Source organism: Myotis daubentonii, chromosome 6 (assembly GCF_963259705.1).
Source record: "Myotis daubentonii chromosome 6, mMyoDau2.1, whole genome shotgun sequence".
Taxonomy (NCBI): Eukaryota; Metazoa; Chordata; class Mammalia; order Chiroptera; family Vespertilionidae; genus Myotis; species Myotis daubentonii.
Window position 1 is genome coordinate 93,382,033 of NC_081845.1, and position 25,817 is coordinate 93,407,849.

The 25,817-nt window shown below is 49.8% G+C and overlaps 2 protein-coding genes and 1 long non-coding RNA gene across 9 annotated transcripts in view; 1 reads left to right on the forward strand and 2 right to left on the reverse strand.

Moving 5' to 3' along the window:
- ZNF76 (zinc finger protein 76) overlaps positions 1 to 9,018 on the reverse strand; it is a 37,553-nt gene extending 28,535 nt beyond the window's left edge. Inside the window, exon 1 of one of the 3 annotated variants that reach the window (XM_059701903.1) lies at positions 8,874 to 9,018. The gene's annotated coding sequence lies outside the window, so the exon portion shown is untranslated. Of the gene's footprint in view, positions 1 to 8,759 lie in introns of all 3 variants that reach the window. The other 2 variants (XM_059701905.1, XM_059701902.1) reach the window with 2 other exon arrangements.
- Positions 9,019 to 9,094: 76 nt separating this feature from the next.
- LOC132237427 (uncharacterized) lies at positions 9,095 to 18,271 on the forward strand. The gene is made up of 3 exons (XR_009453526.1): positions 9,095 to 9,474; positions 12,285 to 12,421; positions 18,147 to 18,271. It is a non-coding gene; the product is annotated as an uncharacterized LOC132237427 (long non-coding RNA).
- The window catches only part of SCUBE3 (signal peptide, CUB domain and EGF like domain containing 3), a 36,214-nt gene continuing 25,205 nt past the window's right edge, over positions 14,809 to 25,817 (reverse strand). For 4 of the 5 annotated variants that reach the window (XM_059701899.1, XM_059701897.1, XM_059701898.1 and 1 more), the window contains 11 exons: positions 25,657 to 25,761; positions 25,245 to 25,361; positions 24,780 to 24,938; positions 24,337 to 24,552; positions 23,845 to 24,006; positions 23,472 to 23,639; positions 22,799 to 22,960; positions 22,200 to 22,397; positions 21,578 to 21,730; positions 21,375 to 21,454; positions 14,809 to 19,118 (listed from right to left, as the gene is read on the reverse strand). In XM_059701899.1, coding sequence (XP_059557882.1) covers positions 18,969 to 19,118; positions 21,375 to 21,454; positions 21,578 to 21,730; positions 22,200 to 22,397; positions 22,799 to 22,960; positions 23,472 to 23,639; positions 23,845 to 24,006; positions 24,337 to 24,552; positions 24,780 to 24,938; positions 25,245 to 25,361; positions 25,657 to 25,761 — 1,670 coding nt within the window. In that variant the 3' untranslated portion in view covers positions 14,809 to 18,968. The remainder of the gene's footprint in view (positions 19,119 to 21,374; positions 21,455 to 21,577; positions 21,731 to 22,199; positions 22,398 to 22,798; positions 22,961 to 23,471; positions 23,640 to 23,844; positions 24,007 to 24,336; positions 24,553 to 24,779; positions 24,939 to 25,244; positions 25,362 to 25,656; positions 25,762 to 25,817) is intronic. The other variant, XM_059701900.1, reaches the window with a different exon arrangement.

The window sequence follows — 25,817 nt, forward strand, 5'->3', positions numbered from 1 at the left end:
GTTCGATTCCAGCCAAGGCATGTACCTTGGTTGAGGGCACATCCCCAGTAGAAGGTGTGCAGGAGTCAGCTGATCGATGTTTCTAACTCTCTATCCCTCTCCCTTCTTCTCTGTGAAAAATCAATAAAATATATTTTTAAAAAATATTTCCTCTAATTAATCCCCTTTTAATGTGCATGAATTTTGTGCACCGGGCCACTAGTAAATGAATAAAAGAAGACAGTTTAAAAGCATGCTCTGCATTCCCTTTGTTGGTTACAGGAATATCTATGATTCTGTGTGAGGCATGGCTAGTCCAGTGCTGACAGGATAGATTCCATGATGTTACAGATTTGTAGCAAAACCACACCTGAAAACGTAGCTTCACAATTCCTGTATGTCATTCTAGAGCATCACATGGAACGTGAGGCAACAGCAAATCTATATGGGACCTGAGGAAACACTGTGTGTCCCAGCCTGGCCACCAGGCTGGGTCCTGCAGGAATAGTGGCTAAGCAGGCTTTACCTCCCCCCTCACTGTTTTTTTAATTTCCCTTCACCCACGGATATGTTCATTGATTTTTAGAGAGAGAGGAAGGGAGAAACATTGGATCAGTGCCTCCCTTATGCGTCCCAATCAGGGATTGAACCCGCAACCCAGGTATGTGCCCTGACCAGAAATTGAACCCACAGCCTCTTTGGTGTATGGGACAGCGCTCCAACCAACTGGGTCTCCTGGCCAGGGGGCCCCTCACTGTTTTTAAGGTCCCAGGACAGTACTTCCTAGGTTAAGAGGATGAGCTCAGATCCAGAGAACTAGTCTCAGGTACCCCTGCCTCACCCTCCACATCCAAGCCTCAGGCCAGTTCTTCAATCTCCAGGCCCCCCCCCCCCCCCGCCCCGTCCCTCGGTTCCTAACTGCGTGGGTCTCATGCTTTATCAAAATCCCAAAGCAGCAGAAAACGGGTTGGCTCAGTGGATAGAGCGTCAGCCTGTGGACTGAAAGGTCCCAGGTTCGATTCCGGTCAAGGGCATGTACCTGGGTTGCAGGCATATCCCCAGTAGGAGATGTGCAGGAGGCAGCTGATAGATGTTTCTCTCTCATTGATGTTTCTAACTCTCTATCTCTCTCCCTTCCTCTCTGTAAAAAATCAATAAAATATATTAAAAAAAAAAATCCCAAAGCAGCAGGGACTTCCACCAAACAGAGTCATGCGGTGAGAAACACTACCAAGCTAAAAACTACACCGGGGCTGCTCGGAGATGCATCCCCACCGAGGGCAGGCCTGGAGGTGTGACCCAGCGGCACAGAAGAAGCACTGACGTGCCGCTGAGACAGTCTGAATGGAGTGAGGCATTGGATGTCGCATCCCACACGGCAGCTCTTTCTGATGCCGAACTGCACTTCCACCAGCAAAGCTAAGATGACTGCACAGCACTGGTGAGCTCCTCACAGGGTCACTCTCATTTCCATACCTTTCCTGACAGTGGCCAGGGCAGGAGGCCCCTGCGGTGTTGTCAGTAGTTTAATGCCACCTGTTAAAGACAATGGCTTCAGCTGCACTTGGATTTGTGTCTCAGAGACTCTGTTTAGCTTCTCAGAGACTCTCTTTGCAATATAAGCATGGACATCTAAATGACATAAGGGTAAACATGGGGAGCCTGTGCTACCAGACGCAGTGAGGAGCTAAACCCTGCCATATGTTTTCCTTACACTTGACTCTTTTGGGGGGAAAATAGCACACTCCTACTTTCCGTTATACTGCTTATAATTCAGTTCCTGGAAAGCATGCGTTTCAGCTCAATCAGCACCTAACAAAGAGTGTGCCCACAGGTACTAGTATTAGGTCACATCGTGAATTGAGCTCTTTAGCTCAAATCTGAATTCTAAATCAGCGCCACTTATTGTGAACTAAATCCAGTGGAAACTCCACAGACTTCCATCTACTCTAGAACTATGAGCTCCTTAAGAGAAGCTCCTAGCAGAGGAGTAAGTGTTAAGTGGAGGAAAGGAACTGAGTCCCACCCCCCTAACTCTTCCCCAGCCCAACTAGGATGACCAGTTTCCCCACTCGGAACACTACCTTGCCTCACCCTGACGTCCATGTTCAGTTTTCTCCCACACCCAGGTCAGTCACAAGGTTTCCATGGTTAACACCACACCAGACAAAGACTCCAGCCCGTTCCCTCTGCACTTGGCAGTGAAGCTACACCAGGCACGGGTGCACCTTCTACGCCAGCATAGCCCCTGGATCCAGCATAGCACCCAGTGCAAGGTAGGTACTCTCTATACATTACTGTAGAGAGAGAGGGAGGGAGGGAAATGCCGCCACCTTATGTAGGGCTCAGCACAAAATAATCTCAAGCTTACAGATGTATTACCTTCTTAACTCTAAGCGCTAATTCATCAACCCTAGTCTAAAGCAGCCATTTCGCAGATAAAGATACAGAGGCCAGAGCTGCAGAGGCGTCCCAAAGGGTCACACAGCTCCACAGTGGCAGAGCCGGCCTCACACCTGAACTGCCTTCCCACCACACTCCTTCGTCCCTTCCCCAGTAATAGTGTTCTCTTAGTTCCCAGGAGAGCAGAAATCTACTCATGTCTAACATGCTTGTAAATCCAGCTGCTTGGTCAATACCCCCATATCAAAAAAACCCCTCAAAGTCGACATGTTCCAAAGTGAATTCCTTATCTTCCCCTTCTCACAACCTCCTCCTCCCCAGGCCCCTGATTTTTACTAAATGGGAACTCCATCCTTTAGTTGCTCAGGCCAAAAATGAGGGAGCCATCCTCACCTTCTCTGTTTCTTTCACGTGCAGCATCCAATCTATCAGCAAATCCTGTTGGCTCCTCTTTCAAAATATATATCCAGACTCCAACCACTTCTCACTCTTTACTGCTTTACTTTGGGTCCAAGCCACCAGCTTCTTTTGCCTGGACCATTGCAGTAGCCTCCTAACCAGTTTCCTCCCTTCTCCCACGCTCGGCCCTACACTTCAACACAGCAGCCAGAATGATCCTTTATGTCAGTTATTGTCACTTATCTGCCTAGAATCCTCTAACGCAGCGGTTCTCAACCTGTGGGTCGCGACCTCTTTGGCGGCCGAACGACCCTTTCACAGGGGTCTCCTAAGACCATCCTGCATATCAGATATTTACATTACGATTCACAACAGTAGCAACATTACAGTTATGAAGTAGCAACGAAAATAATTTTATGGTTGGGGGTCATCACAACATGAGGAAATGTATTTAAAGGGCCAGAAGGTTGAGAACTACTCCCACCTCACTCACAATTCACAATAAAATCCAGTGCCCATGAGGCCCAATGTTATCTGTCACTAGCCCACTCCCATCCCTACATCTCCTGCTGTTTGCTCGCTCACCCGACTACAGCCATACTCACAGGCATCCTCATGTTTCTCAAACATACGAGGCATCCTCCTGCCTCAGGACCGGTGTACTTGCTATGCCCACCGACTGGAATGCATTTCCTCCACATGTACACTTGGCTCATTCCTTAACTTCGTTCAGTTCTTTGCTCAAATGTTAGCTTTTTAGCGAGACCTTCTCTGACTACTCTATTTCAAATGTAAGACCCTGACTCCTGGTATTCCCTATTTCCCTTCTCAGCTTGATTTTCTCAATATATACTTTCCTTATTTGTTTATTGTATGTCTCTCCCTCATCCACTCCCCAAAAGGTGAGCTCTTTAAGTCCTGGAACTTCGTTTTATTCAGTGCTGTACCCCCAGGGAACAGTACCTGGCCTCTAGCATATCCACCAGACATCTGTAGAATGGACGAGTGAATGAACGAACATCGGTACCTTTAGAATCTTCCAGTAATAGAAAGGCTTTAGACCAGAAGAACCTAGTTGAATCTGATCTCTCCCTCGCCTCCCCCATGGCCTTGCCTTCTTCTCAGGTCCAGCCCAGCCCAGTCTATTATCACCAGAAGCCACACCTGGGCTGGGACTCACGGAAGGGCCAGAGCCACAGGTGCTTGTTGCCAGGATGTTACAATTCCCAGGCCATCGGGTACAGAATTCTGCAAGGTGCTAATTTTTGTATTTAGCATCCTGGTATCTCACAAACAGAAGAGGTCAAAGATAGGCCAGGACTAAAAATACTACCAACCTAGATAATGGTACTGACTCAGCTACAGCTCAGTTACTTTGAGGTGTTTTCCAAGGAACTGTGCTAAACTCTCACTTGTTCATCTAGCTGCCCTTTTATTTTTTTAAAAATATATTTTATTGATTTTTTACAGAGAGGAAGGGAGATAGAGAGTTAGAAACATCGATGAGAGAGAAACATCGATCAGCTGCCTCCTGCACATCTCCTACTGGGGATATGCCCACAACCCAGGTACATGCCCCTGACCGGAATCGAACCTGGGACCTTTCAGTCCACAGGCCGACGCTCTACCCACTGAGCCAAGCCGGTTTCGGCTAGCTGCCCTTTAAAAACACACACACACACACACACATACACAAAACCACAAAACGATTATATTATGGATTTCAAACATACACAACACAAGAATAGTATAATGAACCCCATGAACCCATTACCCAACTTCAACCATTATCAACATTTTGTTCATTTGGTTTCTTCTATTCTGTCTCTGAAACCCCCACTGAATATTTCATCTAGTTGTTTTTTTAAGAACTGGTCTATATATGACAGACCCTGGCCTTGTAACCACGGTATTCTAGCAAGTATGTCAACCTAATCGCTAATCTTACCAGAATACAGTAAAAACAAGCACTTATACCATTCCCCCACTGGAGCAATGACTAAAAAAAAAAAGAGAGATGTCTAAATTCCAGACTGTTAAAATCAAGGAACTCTGCCCACTGTCACCTTTAGAAGGATTTGCGGAGAGGGCTGTTGCAGCTACAAGTGAATGCAGATGTAAGCTGTTTCTGTTTTCACTTGTTTGTACTGATGTAAATTTCTGAATGTGTTCATTCAACCCAGTATTTACTGACTATCTGGAAATATGAGGGTCAGGATTAAGATGACAGAAGGTAAAGAAAGCCCAGTCTCTCTTCTCAAAGAAATCACAGTGGGAGTGGGAGGCTGGGTGAGAAGAATACACAAATAACAAAGATACAAAGCAGCAGAAGTACTGTGCCCTAAGAAGATTAAATAAACCTAAGGCAAAAACTCTGTTTAATTGAATCCCGGCCAGCGTAAACTAGGCAGGTTTGAGGGCAAGAGGAGTAATGGAGCAAGTGGTTGAACATCGACCTATGCCCAGGTTGTGGTCTCCATCCCAGTGTGTGTGTGTGTGTGTGTGTGTGTGTGTGTGTGTGTGTACGCAGGAGGCAGCCCATCAATGTTTCTCTCCCATCATTGATGTTTCTATCTTTCTCTCCCTCTCCCTTCCAATCTAAAATCAATAAAAATATATTTTAAAAAACAAACCCACAGCCCCATCTGGTTTGGCTCAGCGGATAGAGCCTCAGCCTGCGGACTGACAGGTTCCAGGTTTGATTCCGGCCAAGAGCACGTACCTAGGCTGCAGGTTTGATCCCTGGCCCTGGTCAGGGCGTGTGCAGGAGGCAACCAACCAATGTGTCTCTCTCACAGCAATATTTCTCTGTCTTTCCCCTTCCTTTCCACTCTCTCTAAAAATCAATGGAAAAATATCTTTGGGCGAGGATTTTAAAAAAAAGTAAATAAATAAAATAAACCCACGGAATTTGTAGACCCTGCGGTTTACCCCTCCTTAGCCCTGGGTTATGCCCTCTGCTATATTTATTGCTGTAGAGTCAGTAAGTACGTTACAGGAGGCCTGGGAATTTGGTGGCCCACAGAACAGACTTTTGGATGTGAATCTTGAAGTTACATTTTGCTCCTCACCAGCCTTCTGGTGGGAGAGGAAGGTCCTCCCAGGGCTTGGAAAACAATGGAGCTAATTCAATGCAGGCAGAAGCTGACACTCAAAGCATTCTACCCCAAGGGCACATACAGCAAGCAGTTTCATAAACAGGATAGGGTCGTGGGAGTGGGTCAAGGACACAAGGTTAGATTGATTCAGAAGAATTTCCTTGCTCTCTAAAGGGCTGTGAGCTTGGTGATCTATTATCAGAACTTTCCAGAGAATTGTGTAGTTCTTTGGACAAGCCAAAGAGGCCAATGGTTTGGACAGTGCTGTGTGCGAAGGAAGGAGAGGGCTGAGCGGCAGGGTCGTTCATGTGGTCCTGGAGTTAGATGCACAGGAAAAAGGAAGAAGGCAGAGTTGGGATGGGAGAGAGGTTTACGTTATAATTGATGTTATCAAGATTGGTGAGGTGAGGATGGTTGGGAGAAAAATAAGGGAAACGAAGAGGATTCTGTGAGAAGGAACAGGGCACAGGGAGAGGGAAAAGGTGATAGATGATTCGGGTTTGAAAAGGACATCACTGATGAAAATGCCAGGAGATCTGGGAATCTGAGAGGCAGGATCTCACAGCTTATTGGACAGAGTGTAAAAAGGAGGATCTTAAGATGAAAGGGTTATAAGCTGGGTGAAGGCAGTCACTACACCAGAGCTAATAACTAGTAGATGAAGGTTTAGGTAGAGGATGGCAGAAGGGCTGCAGCTACAACACTAGAGAGACTGAAAATAGGAAGAGATCATATGAGGAAAGACTGCAGGGCTAGAGGGCATTAGAGTGTATGAATTCCTGTGGGTAAGGAACTTAATAGGATGAGAGGATCTGGGATAAAATGCCAATGAAGTGGGAGACACGTTAGGGTGAAATAATGAAGTGAGAAGGAGCTCCAAGGACTCTTAGGGTGAGACGACAACTGGACAAAGAATGAAGAGAGTAATGTATTAAGGTGCAGGGGTGTCAAGGCATGTGGGGTCAAAAGTCATGAACAATGGGTTGAGGAAGTCACAAAGCCATGGGGCAAAGGGTCACAGAAACCTTGAGTTTTGTGGAATGAGTTGATATAGGGCTTAGGAATCTACCTACCGATCTATCTATCTATCTATCTATCTATCTATCTATCTATCTGGCTAATATGCAAAGTATCCCCTCAGGAGTTCGACCAGGAGACCTGGAGTTCGATTGCTCGCTATGACATGTGCTGACCACCAGGGAGCGGCACGGAACATGGCAGGCCTCCAGCGGCGGTGGCGGGGCACTGAGGGAGCGAGGGAAGGAGGCAGGGAGGTGGGGAACCTGATGGGCCCTGATCACTGGCCAGACCTAGGGACCCTACCTGTGCACAAATTTCATGCACAGAGCCTCTAGGCTGAGGGTGACCTAGAAAACTAGATAGGTTTGAGGGCTCGAGAGGTAACGGAGCAAATGGGTTTTGAAGACTGGGTTCAAATCCCAGCTGTGATACTTATCAGAATTTCAGGTTCTTCATTTATTTAAAACCAACTCAAAACGAACAAAAGTGGGAAATGGTGGTAGATATAATAGCAACCATCTCATGAGGTTGTTGAAAGGTAAACACGGGCCAGGCAAGGTGCCAAGTGCTTTGGACACATTATCTCAGGCACTACTATCATCCTCACTTAACAAGGGTGCAGATGAGGGTTCGGAGAGGCTAGATGGTATGCCTGAGGTGCCACAGCGGAAGGGCTACCGTCACACTAGAACTCGGGTCTCTTATCGCATCAGTGCCCAGAGCTGAAGCATTCCGCTGTGCTGCTTGGCAAGCATGTTAACGGATGGGGCCTGATCAAGGGAAGTGGGTAGGGACTATTAAGAGTGTAGGGGGTCAGGGGAGTGAGAGAATAAGGACCAGGAAGCAAGTGGACCCTGGGGTGAGGTTATCAGAGTCAACTCCTTAGGGAAGGGCACAAAAATGATTGCAAACGAGTATTATCTTGACTGAGAATTGCAGACTTTCACAGCTGGAAATAAACTCTGAGGTCCTTTAACCCAACCTGATCACAATACAGATGAGAAGCTGAGGTCCAGAGTGAAGAAAGGGCTTCTCCCAGGTTCCCAAAGCACAACCCTGGCAGAGCCAGCGCCCACACACTCGATCCAGAATTCTTTTGGCGCCTCCAACTATTACTACTTCGTATTCATCTCCAGATCTTCCTGGCACCAGCAGGGTGCTAGGGCATTTTTAAATCACGTGCCGATTGACACTGGCGGGGTGGGCGCAGCGAGGATTGTCAGTGGGGGTGACTTTAGGATGAAGGGGGGACATGGAATGAAGACCATGAGGTAACAGGGCAAAGAACGGCTGATCAGGCATTGAGGGTTTGCAGATGACGGGGTGGGAACCTACGGAAGGAGGCTTGCGAGTCACCAAGTTTGCGGGAGAACACGGTAGAAAGGGCGGGGTTACGGGACCAGCGGGGTCGCTGAGAAGGTTTGCGGTCATCAAGGAGGGGCGTGGGGGATCTCCGGTCCGGAGTGACGGTATGAAACTGAGGGAGTCACTGAGTTGGGGGTCCCTGCGCAGGGCTGGGGAAGTTCCTAGGTTGTCGGAGTCAATGACGAAGAATTGAGGGTTCCCGGGGAGGTCTTAGGGTCAGTTGGTGGGGTGTGGGGCCACGGAGGTGGAGGCGGGCGCCGTCACGGGTGGGGTTTGGGAGTCCCGGGCGGGGGGGTAGCAGCGGGCGGAATGGAGAGGAGGGACGGGGGTCGGGGGCCGGGACCCTGGTGGGGAAGGGTCAGGCCGCCGTCCAGCCGCCTGGCCGCCAGGGCAGGAGGACGGTGGGCACGACGGGCTCGGGACCTTCCGGGGGCCCTGCGCCCGCCCGGCCTCCCACCTGGGCACGGCGGACCCTCTCTTCCCAGAGCCACCAACCTGACAGCCCCCGAGGGCGACTCCGCCGACAGACCGCCATGCACCGGGCCCCGCCACCAGCGCCGGCCCCGCAACCCGCCTGCGCCATCGCCCGCCCGCCCGCGCGCAGCTTGCCTCGCGCGGTATCCAGGTTCCAGGGCCACCGCACTGTCCTCTCCGGTCGGCGCGCCTCTACCGGCCCCGGAACCCGCATGCAAAATACCGGGCACGTCCACCCCGAACCCCCGTCGCCGCGGCTGCCGTCCTAGTTATCCTGGTTCCCGGGCCCCTGCAGCCCGGGCGGCCGGGCTCCGAGCCGTGCCCCTCGCAGCCCCGCCCCCGCCGGGGTGACGCACGGTCTCTGCCGGCGCCCGGGAGGGCGTGATGACGTCACGACGCCCGGATCCGCGCCCGGCCGGCGGCGGGCGGGTTGTCGCTATAGCAATGCGGGGGCGCCACCTGTCGCGCCCAGGGACTCGGTCCACCAGGGACTCGGCGGGAAGGGGAGGAGCCCGGGCCCCACGGAGGAGCGTCGCGGCCTGCGGGCTGGCAGATGCGCTCGGGGAGGCGGGGTCGGAGGGGCAGCCTGTGAGGGGAGCGGTTCCCGCGGGGCCCCCTGCCCGCGCCTCGGGCTCAGCCCAGGTCGCCGCGCCTCCCGTCCGCGGGCACAGCCTGCGAGCCGAGCTCCCAGGGAAGCAGCGCGGGGACCGTGAGCTCCTTGCGGGAAAGGAGGACGGTGAGGAGCGCGAGGCACCGCCCCTGAGGGGGCGCCCCACGGGCCCCTTGGGTTCACTCTCATTCCCCTTCGCCCCGCCCCAGCGCGAAACCCCTACTCCCCCTGTGCCCCCGCTCGGGGTGAAGGAACCGAGCCCTTTCACTATTTCCCCCTCCCACGAGGGAGAGGCTGCGATTGGGGCGCTCGCAGAAATCTAAGGGAACATTAAAGGGGAGGAAGTCTTTGGTAAAAAAATAAAAATAAAAATAAGTTAATAAGGCGAGGGGTCAGATAGGGAACTGGTAGAGGTTGCCTTTTAGGAGAGGAATTGAGTGCCTGGAGGAATGAGGTGAGCAACTTTTCCATCTCTATCCTTTAGACTTTAACTAGTTTCTTTTGTTTTCTCCCTCTCCTTCCACCCCCCCCCAACCCCCCCCCCCCCCACACACACCCAATTTAACTTTAAAAAAATGGAAAGTACTGAGGGTGGGGCTTATGGTGGCTAAACATGCCAGTGGGGGCACTGACATCCTATTCCTCTCCTCACGTCTGAAGACCTTAACCAGAAAGCCCTCTCCTTCCATTTCAGACATTGCCTTTCCCCGTCTTTGTTTTGGCTCAGCATTTCCTGAGGCTGGACTGGGGCCACAGTTTCCTTAGGTTCTCAGTTAAGGTGGGCAGTGGGTAGCAACTGATGGCTTATTCTTATACTAGAGGCCCGGTGCATAAAATTCGTGCACTGGGTGGACGTGCCTCAGCCCAGCCTGCCCCCTCTCACAGTCTGGGAGTCCTCAGGGGATTCCTACTGACGGCTTAGGCCCTAAGCCACAGTCTGGCCTTGGCGGCTCGGAGCACGCCCCTGGGCTATGGGTCCACTGGGGGCCTTGCTCCCAGGGCAGGTGGCGCAGCGTGCCTCCCCACGAACCCCCGGTGGGAGTGGCCTCAGAGCTGGGCCGCCTTGGTGCTGGGGGAGGCTCCGAGCCGCATTCGGCCCCTTGGAGCCCGCCCCCACCCTGGTGTGTGATGTGTGGTGTGTGTCCGCTGGGGCTGGGGGCGTGCTCTGAGCTGGTCGTGACACAGCCTCCTAAGCTGGTCGTGATGTCCCAGCCTAATTTGCACATTTCTCTCTTATTATATAGGATAATAACTAGAGGCCCCGTGCACGAAAATCATGCAGGAGGAGGGTGGTCCCTCAGCCCTGCCTGCGCCCTCTCGCAGTCGGGATCCCTCAGGGGATGTCCGCCTGCCAGCTTAGGCCCCATGGATCCCTCTTGCAGTCCAGGGCTCTTGCAGTCTGGGACCCCTTGCTCCTTACCACCCACCTGCAGTGGAGGCGGGAGAGGCTCCTGCCTCAACAGCGTGAGCCTGGCTTCTGGCTGAGTGGCACTCCACCTGTGGGAGCTCACTGACCACCAGGGGGCAGCTCCTGTGTTGAGCATCTGCCCCCTGGTGGTTAGTGCGTGTCATAGCGACCGGTCATTCTGTAGTTTGGTCGATTTGCATACTAAGGTTTTATTATATAGGATGAGTAATGAATCCTATATATATCTCCTGTTGTATAAATAAACAGCCTGGCCGCTACAGTGGAAATTTATTAAGTTATTTTACATAGATACATAGAGAATAAGTAGCTTGTCTTTTAGCATCAACTCCTGGTTAGAAATAGAGAGGGAACAGAATTCAGGTTGTCCTAGTTTGTCCTCCCACCACCTTTTTCAAAATAAAAAATGCATCTGTTCTTTCTCACATTCCTTGCAGATCCTAATGTGATTGGCTAATCCCTTCTCCCATTACACAATTAACAGGAACTCTGGGAGCCCTGCCTGAGCGGCTCAGTTGGTTGGAGCGAATGATCCCCTGCACCAAAAGATTTCGGGTTCGATTCCCACTCAGGGCACATACCTAGGTTTCAGGCCAGTATGGGAGGCAACTGGTTGATGTTCCTCTCCCTCCTCCTCCCCCTTCCCTCTCCCTCCCTCTCTCTAAGATCAATAAAAAAAAGAAACAAAACAAGCAAACAAGGAAAAAACCACTCTAGGAAACCAGTGTCTGCATTTGAAGTAATAAGATTCTGATGGTGGGTAATTTCATGTACTCGGGAGAACTGGTGAGGAAAATACTTTGGAGTGGATGATTGAAGATCATGTCTAGCAGCTTCTGTTCTGCCTTTGGTCCTCACCCCTGCAATATGCCATATAGAGTAGTGATCTTCAGAGTTTTTTCTAAAGAGAGACTTCATAAAAGAATTTTAAAGAACTGTGTACCCCATTACCCATTTTTAAGTTGACATCTATATTTTCCATCATAAATTTAAATACTTGTAGAGGATATTTCTGACTTGCTGTAAGTTTTGACATTTTAAACTAAAACCATTACATCATTTTTAAATGTATCCACTGGACTCCAAATACTCGAAATATAATGCCCACTATCACCCATTAAAAAAATATATAAACGAGCTCCCTTTTTAACAGAAATTTTACAGTTTTCCCTTTTTGAACTCCCAATTCCATTTTCTTCCCATATAGAACTTTAATTAGTATATTTGTATGCTTTAAAGTCTTTTATTGATCACTGTCACACTTTACAACAAAAATGAGTGTAAATTTAAATTTATAGCCTGTGACCATGGGCTTTGTTAACATTTCTCCTGAATTGAATTGTCATTATAGTTATGACTAGTACACAGTTTATTAAACAAAATAAATATATTACACGTTTATAACTTGTGAAACTTAAAAAGTACACTTTTTATTGAAACTATATCTTTTAATGAGAAATATGGTGTTTCTTTTGAATTCTCATCAATTCTCTGTTTTTTATTTTTATAGACGTAAATGCTGAGAAGCCTTGTTCACATAGTAATTGGGAAAGAAGAAATATGTTACAATGATACTCCTCGTGTCTGAACTACTTCCGAGTCACATGCCAACAATCACAGTGTCCTATTACCAAATACTATTATCAAGTACTACCAAATAGGGTCTTCCTTTAATTTTATTAAAAGCAAAGAATTGGAAACCACTTAATCTGCAAAAGGATTTGTTACCTGTTCATTGGCGTCTCAGTCTTATAAAAATGAGTATTAATTTTGTTGTCTTTTCACTCAGAGGCACCTCATTAAATTGGATATTAATTTTCATACTCTATTGCCAACACTATTTTTTGATAATTCTTTAACCACATCATTATGTGTTCATATTTTTGTTTAAATATTGAAGTGCAGCCCGGTCAGTGTGGCTCAGTGGTTAAGCATCAACCCCCGCACCAGGAAGTCACCAGTTCCATTCCCTATCAGCAGGGGGCATGCAGGAGGCAGCTGACTGATGAGGATGTTTCTCTTTCATCAATGTTTCTATCTTTCCTTTTCCCTTCCTCTCTAAAATCAATAAAACATATTTTTTTAAAAACTATAGAAGTGCAGGTTTACTTCAATATGGAAAATACTGCCATTTGTGGAATTAGCAAAACCAGTCTTCATTTAAAACTACTAGCCTCGATGGTAATCAGCCAAGTCAGAATTACTTTCTTTCAGGAAAAAGTTGGACTTTATTCTTCAATTTAAATAAATATGCTAATGTTCATTTTAAAGAATATGATAAAACAACTGGGAAATAAATTATTAACTGTAGCTTATAAAATTGATGGCCAAAAATCATGTTTAAAATTACATAGGTCTAATATTATTATTATTATTATTATTATTATTTGTTAAGCCTCACTCAAGGATATTTTTTCCATTGATTTTTAGAGAGAGTGGAAGGCAGGGAGGGCGGGGGGGGGGGGGGTGGGGGGGGAGAGAGAGAGAGACAGAAACAGAAACATTGCTATGAGAGAGACACATCATTTGGCTGCCTCCCACATGCACGCACCGAACCAGGACTGGGGATCCAACCTGCAACCCAGGTACATGCCTTTAACTGGGAATCCAACCCTGGACACTTCAATGTGGGACCGGTGCTGTAACCACTGTCCCACATAGGCCAGGGCTATAGATCTAATATTAATATTATAAAAAAGTTTTTATAAACACAAGATAATACTGTTTGTCATTATATAATTTGGAATAAAGCCATATAGCTAAATCCATTAGTTAATTTATTAAGTGATAAGCAGGGTAGAAGGCATATGATCTCCCTGACAAATGTGGGTATGTGCTTGTGTGGAACTCTGACTTAGGCTTTTGGGAACAATTAACATATCGTGTATAAAAATAAAAACTAGTAATTTTGTTAGACCTCATGATCAAACTTTCTTACATATTAATAAAAATGATGGATTGAACAGCTAATAACTACTTTCATTTTTACAAGTAGGAGGTAGAAAATAGTAAACATAAGTTGAAATACATAAAGAGGACTCTTTATAATGGGACTATTTTGATATAAAAGGAAAACATCCCTCCCTCCTGCTCCCAGGTTTTGACACTCTGGCCGTGCATTAAGATTCAGAGTGGGTGAGGAATATGCCTTTCCTTTGTAAAAGGAGGACAAGGACTGTGGTGAAAGAGGAGGTAGAATGGAAATGTGCATGCATATGCCACTGGTCCTCAAACAGGTTAGTTTTAGGGAAGATTTCGTACAGACGTTGAGAATCTGGAAATTTCTTCCCTTAAAACTCTCTTCAGATTGATGCCCTTGCCTTGGAAAGTCTTCGTGTGCCCCATTGTAAAGACTGCTTGGTACGAGCTGACCTGTACTCCACTATACATTGTTCTGGGACACCATTGCAAGTGTCCTAGGTAGAAGAGGGAGGACTTGGTGTTTTTGTAATATAAGACGATTAGGAGAGAAGCCAGAGAATGGCCCCAAGTTGGTGGCCCCAAATTTCATGTCGGGGAATTATGAAATTGCAACAATTAAGATTTACCTGTCATCTGAACCTAGAATTTGGGACTGCTCATTTATGAGATTGGAGCTTGCTCTCCCGTGCCCTGCAGTAATGGTGGTAAAATTTCGTACTTCTGTTTCATGGCATAGAATGCACTGCATAAACAGCACAGGCTTGGGTGAGTCTCGTTGCTGGTACTTGGCTAGAGGTGGGACAGCTTAACTAGGGAGGTGTCCGAGCCATCGTGGCCTTGGTCAGATTTTGGGAACTGTACTGTGATGAGGAGGAGCAACATCCTAAATTTCCCCTGCTCCCTACATCCCCCTTGGGGGCTAATTTTTGATACTGCTTTTAAAAATAGACAAAAGGGACACGCCTTTTCAAATTCTAAAACCATTAGGAAGAAGGTGGGGAAATGAAAAATTTGGGTAAGTACCGAAGCCAGAAGACACTTTGTTTCTTCCAAGCTTTTTCTGGCTCTAGGATAAGCTACTGAGATGGAGGAAAAGATGCCAGGCTGAGGAGTTTCATTAAGTATTTTAATAATAATAATAATAAAAAAGGACAATACAAAATCCAAACATTTCTTTTTACAAGTTCAGATACATTTTTTCTCCAAGTGCAAAATATTCTATGAACTGCATCGTTTACTGTTTATTGTTGATTGTGTAGGAGATACTTGTTATATCGGCAGCAGTGGAAGGCAGATATAAATACAATATTTTGAGATTTCTTCTGCATGGAAAAAAGAAAACCTCCTATGTGAGAATGGTTATTCTGAAACTTCAGTTCAACTCACATGAATGAATGAAGTTTTCAGTTTGTCCATACTACTATAGTCTCTTGTCTAGATAGGCTGATAACAGAACTGGGGATTCTATTCCCTGTAATCATATATTTTCTTAAAGGGTTACTAGTCCAAATAATGGCCCAAGGACAGGATGTGCTACCATTTAGACAGGTTGAATTTAAAGACATCCTTGTGTTATTTGCTTCCACTTTTTTCTTACTGTGCTTCAGAAGCCAAGCAGATTAACATTATTTCCTGGCAATGGTCACTTATCCTTTGTCTCCCTTTGTCTCCTAGTTTGAGCCTCTTATATTGAGGTTAAGCAGCAAATACAAAAGTTTGAATGCTTCAAAACGTTTTCTGACATTTTGAGATATGACCTCCTAATCCATTCCAGAATCACCTTAAATATGCATATGGAGAACATTCTCAAATATATAAAGTTTCATTAGTACCAAAAATCAGGACTGTATTACTGAACTTTCAGCAACAAATATGAGCCTCCACCAAACTAAACCAATCAATCCTGGGGAAGTCAGAGCAGTCATAGCTCAGTGCCAGCCTCTGGGCATCTGTAGGCCTAGGGCAGGTGGCAGCTCACAGCCAGACTCTGATCATTTTGTTCTCACTGAGTTCCCTCAGGCTTAGTGAATGGGCCTGGTCCAATACAGAAAGAGGTAGGCAGAGAAGTAAAAGGGATTACATGTTGCTGAGGCTCTAAGTGCCTTTGTGATACGCATTACTTGATGCTCGGAGCCCCTGCAGAAATGGCTTCCCATTCCCAGACTGAGATCAGGGCAGGTTTTGTACTAAGAGAAATGAAGCCTTACAACCATGAGTACTGTGGCCCTGTAAACACCCATCCTGCTGCGCGGCCTCTGGCTGATTCATGAAGGATTCCCATTTACACCATCTTTCCACTTCCCCAGCCTGGGTTGCGACCCCTGAAAATACATCCTGCATATCAGATATTTACATTACGATTCATAACAGTAGCAACATTACAGTTATGAAGTAGCAACGAAAATAATTTGATGGTTGTGGGTCACCACAACATGAGGAACTGTATTAAAGGGCTGTGGCATGAGGAAGGTTGAGAACCACTGGGAGAGTCCCTGAGTGTTGACTCCTCATTCAGTTAGTTTGATGCCTCAGGGCTGGCTTCCTCCATAGGTTCAGTGGACAGCTGTCTGGGTTCTTACACCTCCCCCACCCCCCAATCTGGACAACCTAAATTAAACTTGGTGGACTTTAGCAGGTCTTCGCCTGCTCTCCAAGATCTGCCTTGACATCAGTTAAGAAGCCTAGTTAGTGGCCTGTACTTTCCAAACTGGAAATCATTTGCAGGTCCCAGAAACCATGGAATAGACGATTGGAGGACGTGTGTTTGTATACGTAGGGGGTGACAGGAAAGGAAGAGTGTGAGAAGCCAGACCCTGAAGGCGTAATTTGGGAAGCACTCCGGCTGGCTTTCTAAGAGAGATGCAAATGGTAGGAAGAGAGGAATCAGAACGTTACCCTAGCTTCTGGCAGAGAATGAGGATGGTCAAAGTTAATAAAAAATCAGTGTTTATGGCCTATCCCAGGAAGTATGGATGAACTGACCATTTCCCTGCTTGGAGGCAGCCATTCTGGATCTTTATAGTGACACTGTCTTTGATCCAGAGACACGAAGGGAGACAGACACTCCACCCCTAAGAGCCATGGTGTTGCTAGTGGATGTGAGGGGATATAGCTGTGACATTGGCTACGTACTCCTTAAGGCTGTTTGGATAGTAATGCTACTGATTGGGGAAAGGGGGCGGAGGTCAGGCTTCTGTACTTAGTGTGGAGTCTCCTGGGGGAGCAGTAGCCTAGAACAGTCACTTGGAAACAAACACTATGAGTCAATTGGTAGCCTTTGATTGAATAGGACCACAGCTTTGGGGGAATGAGAAGGAACAAATGGAAAATAATTTTACAGGCAGCAGTGGATTGAGGCTTACGCACGGACTTACTTCTTCTTCCTCTTGAAAAGCAGTAATTGAGGCAACTAGGCTTGAAGTCAACTCAGAGAGGGAATGGCCAAGTTCAGGCAAACAACTTCATGCCTGGATACCTGTCCTATTCTTGGCTTCCTCAGCCTTGTCTCTGGCCTCAGGGCCCTTGGCCAGCCCATCCCCAGGGGGCTTGTCCTGGTCCTCTTCCATGTGCACACCAAGGGAAAACGGGAGGAAGGCAGGGAAAAGATGGAGGTTTCCCTCTTGGGGTAGAGAATCACTGACCAGTTCCATCGGCTTCTACAATCATGAGGTCCATACTGAATCACGGAGAGGCATGGGGATAGCAGGATTGGTTTAGCAAACACAGGTCCCTCTCCTTCCTGCTCCACAAAGTCCCCAGAATTACTGTCCTACACATCAGGTGCCTCGGAGTTACAGCCCTGGGTTACCCACACCGAGAGCTCAGGAGGTGTGGATGGCCCCTGGGTGAGGAGAAAAGACAGATCAGATGCTCCAGCACTCAAAGTTCATGAGATTCAAAACCTTTCTCTTCACTCCAAACATATACTCTTCTGTTGCGGGCAGCTATAAATAGGGTTGCTCTAACACAGGAGAAAGAAACAAAACCAGAAAACAAAAACCCCTCCCTCTAGACAACATAGACGTAATGATTGCACTTATTAGATGTAGACAGGGTGGGCAGAAGGCTTGCCAAGTGCACACGCATTCCTCTTGCTGCCCATAGCCTGGGGCCAGAGGTAGGTGGCTCTGGGCTGGCTGCAGAGTGGGGTCCTCTTTGGTGGAGCCCACAAGCCATCTGAGGCTACAAGGGAAAGCCAAGTCTGGGGTCAGGCCCAGGCTGGCTTCTGCTTAGCAGCCACGTTTCTTTAAGGACAACACTTAGCAAGGGGAGTAGGGCTCCCCCAGGGAGCACTCGGATCAGGGGGAGGGGATGGCTGGGCCAGGGAAGACAAGAAAAAGGATTAGGGTTTGAGGCTGGCTTCCAGTTGTTCTGTAGTCTAGTCCTTTAGATGATGCAATTTCTTTGCTTTTTTTTTTTTTCTTTTTTCTTTTTCTTGGCGATGCTATAGAACCTGGTTTCTGTCCTGCAGAGCGATATATATAGTCTTTCTCATTGGGAGTGACAGCAGCACTTTCAACACGGTAATGCCTGCTGCTCTTCCTCACTTGCTGTGTCCACTAGCCCAGTGGTGTGGGCCTTCTGTAAGCCCTCGTGGATTGGACCCAAGCAGACATGGCAGAAGTAGAGGGGCTGTCTAGACACGGAAGCGGCTGTGTGGGCGGTCCAGAGCTCAAACCCGAGGTCCAGAGCTCACACCACGTGCCCCAGAGGACCAGTGCTAGCATTAAGCCTGTAAGTCAAAGGCCTCTTTGGCAGAACCTTGGGCTGTTAGAATCACCTGGGGGGAGGGGGGCAGCTGGGGGGCCCAGCCAGGGGACATTTTGGTTCCTGACTAGTAAGGCACAACCTTATAATGGCAGAAGCCCCTCTTCTCCCTCCCCATTCCCCAGCGGACCCACTTCTTTCCTGGGCCTCTAGCATTCTCCTAAGCTGAAGGGGTTAGGGATGTGAGCTGGTAAAGTGGGCAGTGTGGCTGGAGAGGGGTACTGTTCCTGCACCCCTCAGGGGGAATACAGCCAGTACTAAATGGCTTTTCCAGGGAGAATGCAGGAAAAGGAAAAACAGGAGAGAGGTAAAGAGAGAGAGGGAGGCAGAGAGACAGGGAAAGGAAGCTAGAGCGACAGAAAGGGAGAGTTCTTGGGTCTATATAGTGATTTTTTTTTTTTCTCTAAGAGAGAGGAGAGAGTTCCTTATCTGGGGGTGGAGGCTGCCGGCTCTGAGGGCTGAGGAATCTGGGGTCTTCAAAACCTGGGTCTTGGGCATAGGGGCACTATTTGTAGGGCCTCAGGAAACTGGAAACTTTGGAGCGGAGCAGCTTGATGAAGGACTTTGGCAGCATCTCCTTGTGCTTCTCTGTGTATTTGAAGTAGTTCTGGGGGTGAGCCAGCACCTCAAAGAAGGCCTTGATGAGCTTCTTGTCCTGCAAAGGATGGCAGGGGCAGCGTGAGCGTCAGCAGGGGAAAGGGGGCCCGCCTCCGCTCAGCAGCAGCCCCCCTTGCTGTCTAACGGAGCTACACCGAGGTGAGCTGGATCCCCACCCCCACTTCCTGTTCCTCCTTTAGAATCTACAGCTCAGCCAGTGGCAGCCCCAGCCTTCCATGGCCCAACCCTTGAAGCCATCCTCGACTCCTCTTCTTTGCTCACAACCACAGCAAGTCCTGTTGACTCTACCTTCAAGATATATCCAGAGTCTGACCACTTCTCACTGTCTCCACAGCTAGCACCCTGTCTGAGCCACCGTCATCTCTCACTTGGACTATTGCAAGCGCTCCCTAACTGGTCTCCATGCTTCTACCTACCCTAGGTTCTACAGACTGTTCTTCCCCAGAGTGACTTTTAAAAAATGTTTAATTAGGTCGTGTCCATTCAAAACACTTCTCTGCTTCTTTTCACTCAGCAAAGCCGAGTCCCTTGCATGGCCCATTCGTTGAATGTGATCTGTGCCCTGTTCTCTCTCCTCCATCCTCTCGAATTTTCCTGATTTTGTTGACCACACTGGCCTTCTCAGAGTTCTTGGACATGCCACACTGCTCCCATGCTCCATAGCTTGGGACACTCCTCTCCTGATTGTCTGATAGGTAGTCCTTTACCTCATTCAGGTCTCTTCTCAGAGGCCTTCTCTGAGCAACCTGGCAACGTGATGTGTGGAGAGCCTCGTACGTGCCAGGCACTGTGCCTTAGGACTCAGATCTTCCAGCTTCTAGGGTAGGTTCTTTCCACTGCATCAGCAGATTTTTAAAATAAGAGGTGGGGCTTTCAGCCTCTCCTCCCCACTTTAATCAAAACAGCTCGACTACTTTATGCATTAGAATTCCATAGCATATCTATATAATAAAAACCCAGTGGTCGTAACGCCATAACGACCAAAGACCGGTCACCAGGAGGTGACTTGACGCTGTGTCCCGCGGCGCTGGCGGGACTTGACTCTGGTCTGGGTCCCGTGGTGCGCCGGGTCTTGGTCTCACGTGATTTCGTGCACTGAGCCCCTAGTTTGAAATAAGGGTTCAGATGCTTTAAAAAATGTGTTGTTTTTTGGTTTTGTTTTTCTGTTAATCCTCACTCGAGGATATTTTTCCATTGATTTTTAGGGAGAGTGGAAGAGAGAGGGAAAGAGAGAGAGAAACACTGATGTGAGAGAACACATCGATTGGTTGCTTCCTGCATGAGCCCCGACCAGGGCCCAGGCCGGGAAGGAGCCTGCAACCAAGGTACGTACCCTTGACTAGAATTGAACTAGGACCCTTTGGTCCACAGGCCAACGCTCTATCCACTGAGCCAAACCAGCTAGGCTAAAAAATGTTTTAAATGCATTTCTGAAATGATATTCTTTGCAGTCTGCAAGTTCTAGAAGATTTTTATTATCATGTCCATTATTTTGATGATAATACAAAAATTATTAACATAGAGTCAAACCTTTTTAAAATTAATCATTTATGAAGGACTGTGACTAGGACTATAGTTTCTTAAGTAAGATTTTCTCAAACTGGGATCCACATGACCCAGGTGTCTAGTTGATTCTTCAATGCTGGAAACATTTCTTTTCCCTTAAAAGAGGTCTTTACTGAATTAACTCTGAGAAATGCTGTGCTAATTTGCTTTTCTGTGGGAGTAAGGGAAGGAAGGGACTTAAGCAAAAGCATCTTTCTATACCTAATTTTCCCTAGATTTAAAAAATATATGTATATTTTTTATTGATTTCAGAGAGGAAGGGAGAAAGAGAGAGAAACATCAATGATGTGAGAGAATCATTGATCGGCTGCCTCCTGCACGCCCCCTAATGGGGATCGAGCCTGCAACCTGGGCGTGTGCCCTGACTGGGAATCAAACCCTGACCTCCTGGTTCATAGGTGCCACACTGGCCAGACCCTAGAATTTTTTATGGAAGAGGTAGAGGACATTACATCTCCTCATCTTCCCTTTGTCTTCCCCCAAGATGTGGGTAATACTACAGTCAGGTGGCCTTAGGCTCAAATTTCAGCTTACCCTCTGGGCAACTTCTAAAATTCTCTGTGCCTCATATTTCTCATCTGTCAAGTGGGAATGATGAAAGTACCTAATTCACAGAGCAATTGTGTGTCTCCAATGAGAATATTCATGTAAGCACATAGCATATTGCCTGCACATTGTTACATACATGTTCATTAAATGTTGGCTATTGTTATTGATATTCACTTGCCTTTAAAATCTCCTGGTGGTTTTCAGATGCATAGAGCCGACCATCTCGCACAATGTCTTCTACTAGCTGCTCATAGTCCTCTGCAAAGTCAACCCAGGGGAAGAGCTTAGGGGTGGGAACCCTTCTGTTCCCCTTGCCGCCCCACAAGGCCCTCGAGCCTCCCCTTTCTCAGCCACCTCCCTGGCTCTCCTCCCCTTGCTCACCGTCATAGGTGACATAGGGGATCTGGAAGCCACGGGCACTGTTGGCCTCGCTTGTCTTGAAGTTGATCCAGAGCTTCCTGGAGCGGGCGGTGAAGGCGATGGGGCGCTCATAGGTCTGGCAGGTCTCGTAGGTGGTTATGGAGGATGGGGAGGCTGGGAAGGCAAGCAGCATGTCAGGGGAGCAGCAGGGCGTGCTCCCCAAGCCCTCCCGGAGTGAGGGCTGTGGGAGGAGGAATCATGCTGAGAGGCGTCACCTGTGCACGCGCCGCCCCCACCCCCATACATATATTGTCCCCCACCCCCATGGGCTTGTTCCACAACTCCTCTTTGACATCCTGGCACTCACAGAGTGGAAGAAATCTGACACTTAAATGAATGGAACAGCAAACATGCTAGAGGAGGACGGTGGCACATGTGACACTACTGGAGTTCTGGCCCCAGTGCTGCCTTTCTTAACCGCTTCCCACCCACCATGCGCATCACGGCTGTTTTCCTTTGTGAGCCTCTCTCCTCCCAAGGCCTCCCTTGCCACGGCCCCAGCTCTTCCAGGGCCAGTTTTCTCTCTTTCCCTCCCAACCAGCTCCGGACTGCCCTTCCCTGGCCCAGCTGTGCAGCCACCCACAGTTCTTTCTCATGACGAGGACGTCCCCACACTCGTCCTCAGACGGCAGGAAGATCTCGGGTACCACGATAAGGATCTTGCGCTTGGGCGGGGGGTTGATATTCCAGACGCACTCCACGCCAGCTGGGTAGTTGCCTGGGTAGTTGGGGGACTCGATATAGCCAGTGAACTCACCCAGCTCCCCACCACACTGACGATCTGTAGCCAAGGGCAGCGGACAGAGCAAGGAGAAGTGAGGTCAGTGGGGAAATGGGTTGGGGAAAATGAAGAGCTCTGAAGTGGAGATCAGACACACGTAGGTAGCTAGCCACCTTCTGAGCTCATCATCCTTTCTCCAAGTTCTGGGTCCCCTTCCCTCCTGCTCTTTTAGGACCTTCTTATCTCCCCTCTCCTGTCTTTGCCTCCCCATGACCTGTCTCCAGGGAGAGAGTGCAACTGGTCTTGAGCCTGAGTGAGTTGGGGAGAGACGGAGGGTGGGACTTCCCTGCCCATCCACGCCCCAGGCCCGCTCCCTGCTGGTGGTCTCCCACCTTGCTTCTTCCTGTGCCCACGGCTCCCGGCCTCTCTAACCCCTTCCTGCCGCCGGGCCTGCCACTTACTCTTGCACTGGGCTACGCTGGTGGAGCCGTCGAAGTCAGTGCTTGTGTTTCCTGGACAGCGGGTGCAGAAGTTCTGGCGGAAGTCAGGCTGATAGGAGCCCATGGCGCAGCGGATGCAGCGGTGGATGCTGGTGTTGTAGTAGTGCCCCGGGGAGCACTGGACTGCAGGCAAGGGGGAAGGGAGGCGTTAAGGTGGCAGGCAAGTGGGAGTTCCGGGGCGTGGGATGGGCAGGACATTCATCCTGGAGAATCAGGAGACTGGAGACACCAGGGTTTCTCCCAGAGTCCCCACCTTCCCTCGTCATGCCAGAGTTCAAGGCAGGGAAGGCAAGCTTGACAGTGGTTGGCTGCAGTGCCCATCCTTTTCTTTCAGGCACTGAGCAGTGCCAAACCTGCACCGAAACTCGTTTGTAGTGTTGGGGAGACTGTGCCACCAGTTTTCCAAAGCAGAAGGGTAATCGTTGCTGTTATTTCTCCCCCAGTTCCCAGGCTTGTGGCTGTGGCGGGTCAGGATGGGGCTATGAGCAGGATGGTGTGGCTGGTCGGGCAGCTGGGCCTTTCTTAGTTTGGGGAAGATGGCGGAGCAACAAACTTGGGGCTCCTCTGGAGACTTGGGGAGTTTGGGGAAGTGTTGGGGGTAGGGGAGCCCCTGAAGGGGGAGTAGCCTACTCACCTTTGGTATCACAGTCTTGGAAGGAGATGGCCCCCTCGTGCTTGGTGGTGAGGCCCCCGCCACACGGAAAGCACAGAGTCCGCCCCGCTTCAGGTTGGTAGGTGCCACGGGGACATGGCTGGCAGGGCTTGAACCCATCCACAGAGTGCTGGCCCGGTGAGCACTGACCTGCAATGAACCAAGGACCCAACTCTAATGGGGATGGTCCTGGTCATCCCTCTGGGGTCACCCAGTCTCAGGGGACAGAGGCACACAAACAGGATGTTGACTAGGAGAGTAGCCTGGAGCCTGGGCCTGCCCTTGGGAAATCCCATGCCCATGGGCATCCCAGTGCCCACCCTACCCCACTCTGCATTGTTTGTTCCCCTGGCACCTGCACATGTGGTGACGTTGGTGGCTCCAAGAGGCCCGTGGGCATCACTCCCAGGGCAAAGGTCGCAGGAGAGCTGCCCTTCTCTCTCCTGGAAGGTGCCCGCTGGGCATGGCACACACTGCTCCGTCTGGCCGTGGTAATACGTTCCCTGCGGGCAGCTGACTGAGGGAGAGTCGGCTGTGCTAGCCACCCACCCCCCCTATTTCCCACCACCCAGGCCTGGGACTCCCCTTCCCGCTCCCCCAGATTTAAGGAGAATCTCTGTCTGGAAACAGAATTCTACGGGGAAGAATCAGGGGCCAAAGCCATGTGCAGGAGGGTTGGTGGCCCCACCTGTTGTCCTAGACGTCAGCCTGGGACCAGGGAGGGGCAGGAGGGTCTTGGCTGACTCCCAGTTTGAGAGATGCAACTGAGGCCGCAACGTATTCTGCTCTGGTCCCAGCTGGGTCTTTCTATTCCCAGGCTCCCCTATGTCCCAGCGAGCTCCCTTACCACACTTGGCCCCCGCGCGGTGCTGCCCCGGCCTACAGGCCTCCGCCAGCTCAGCTCGCTCCCCAGCTCCCGGGCCCGGCTTGTGGGCCAGCTCATAATCCAGGCCCGCCAGGCGCAGGAGGAAGCGGTCCTGGTTGATGGACTTCCTAAGCATCTTCAGGGACCCTTTCAGCCGCCGTTCCATCCGCTGGCGGAGGCAGGGCAGCCCACAGCTGGCTGTGGCGGGTGGCGGTACGAGCCAGAGGAGGGAGAGAAGAAAGCGGCTGTGAGCAGGAGGGGAAGAGCAAAGCTAGGGCTACAGGTGAGAGGACCGGCTCCCGGGCTTGGCATTAGGCAGGGTCTGCCCCTCGTACAGGCCCCCCACCCCCTTGCTGTTGAGACCGGTGGCCGCCCTCCCGCCGCCCCCCCTTTCCGCCCTCCTCCAGCCGGGCGCCCAGTCCCACCTGTGGTTTCTTCGGCTCTGACCTCTGCCTCCAGCTCCAGGGTGAGCCGAGTGACTTCCTTGCCTGGAGGGGTCCGGGCCCTGCGGCCCTTGCCCTTCCGAGAGGAGTCACACTTGAGGTGGATGAAGGTGACCTGGCAGTCGGAGCAGGATGCGGCCCCTGGGGGAAGGCCTTGTCACCCCAGGTGCCTCCTGGGGACGGGGCAAGTTCCCGCTCCAGCTCTCACGCTCCAGCCCAAGCCTGACGCTCGCACCACATCTCTGACGGCCTCTACCTCCCTTCTCTTTTAGTCGGAGAATGTCCTGGGGCTCCCTGGGGCTCTATGCCTACACCTGCGTTTGCCCCTGCTCTTTCTGGAGTTCAGGGTCCAGTGGGTTTTCGGCCATCTCACTAAGCAGGAGAGTTGAGGGGTGGGAAGGGTTTGATGGCCAGACAACCTGTTGGAGTGGGGTCCCCAGTCCAAACCTGGCCCCAGGATTCTGCTGGCCTCCTCCATTTTGCCTTTGTTTCGCAGGTGCAAACGGCATTTGGCGTCCTTGATCTTGAAGGAGGCCCGCTGTTTAACCGACAGCACTGCAGCCTCTAGAGGGATGGGAGAAGCTCAGCAGGGCCCGGGAGCCCTGGGGGTGGGGTGAGGGCTGCTGTGGGGGACAGTGAGAAGCTGGGCAATAAGCCAGGGCTTGGCTGGAGGAGAGGGATTACAAAAGCCAAGGCAATCAGATGCTAGGGGAAGAGGGAGCAAGGCAGCAGGGCTGGAGAATTACAGAGCGAAGAAAGGGAATCCAGAAAAAAGTAAGGCCAGTGGTTAGCGGAGAAGAGAAATCGGGGTCAATAAGCAAGAGAGTGGGGTGGGAACAGGCCTTAGGCTGGTGCTCACCATGGCAGTGGTTGGTATTTGTGCTGTTCCCGGTGTGGCCAGCTCGGGCTGGAGCGGCCCTGGGGCTGGGGGTGCCACAGCTCACCGTGAAGCCATTTTCCGACTCTGAGAGAAGGGGGCTGTCACAGCTCTGACCTGCCAGTCTTCCTCCCCCATTACCC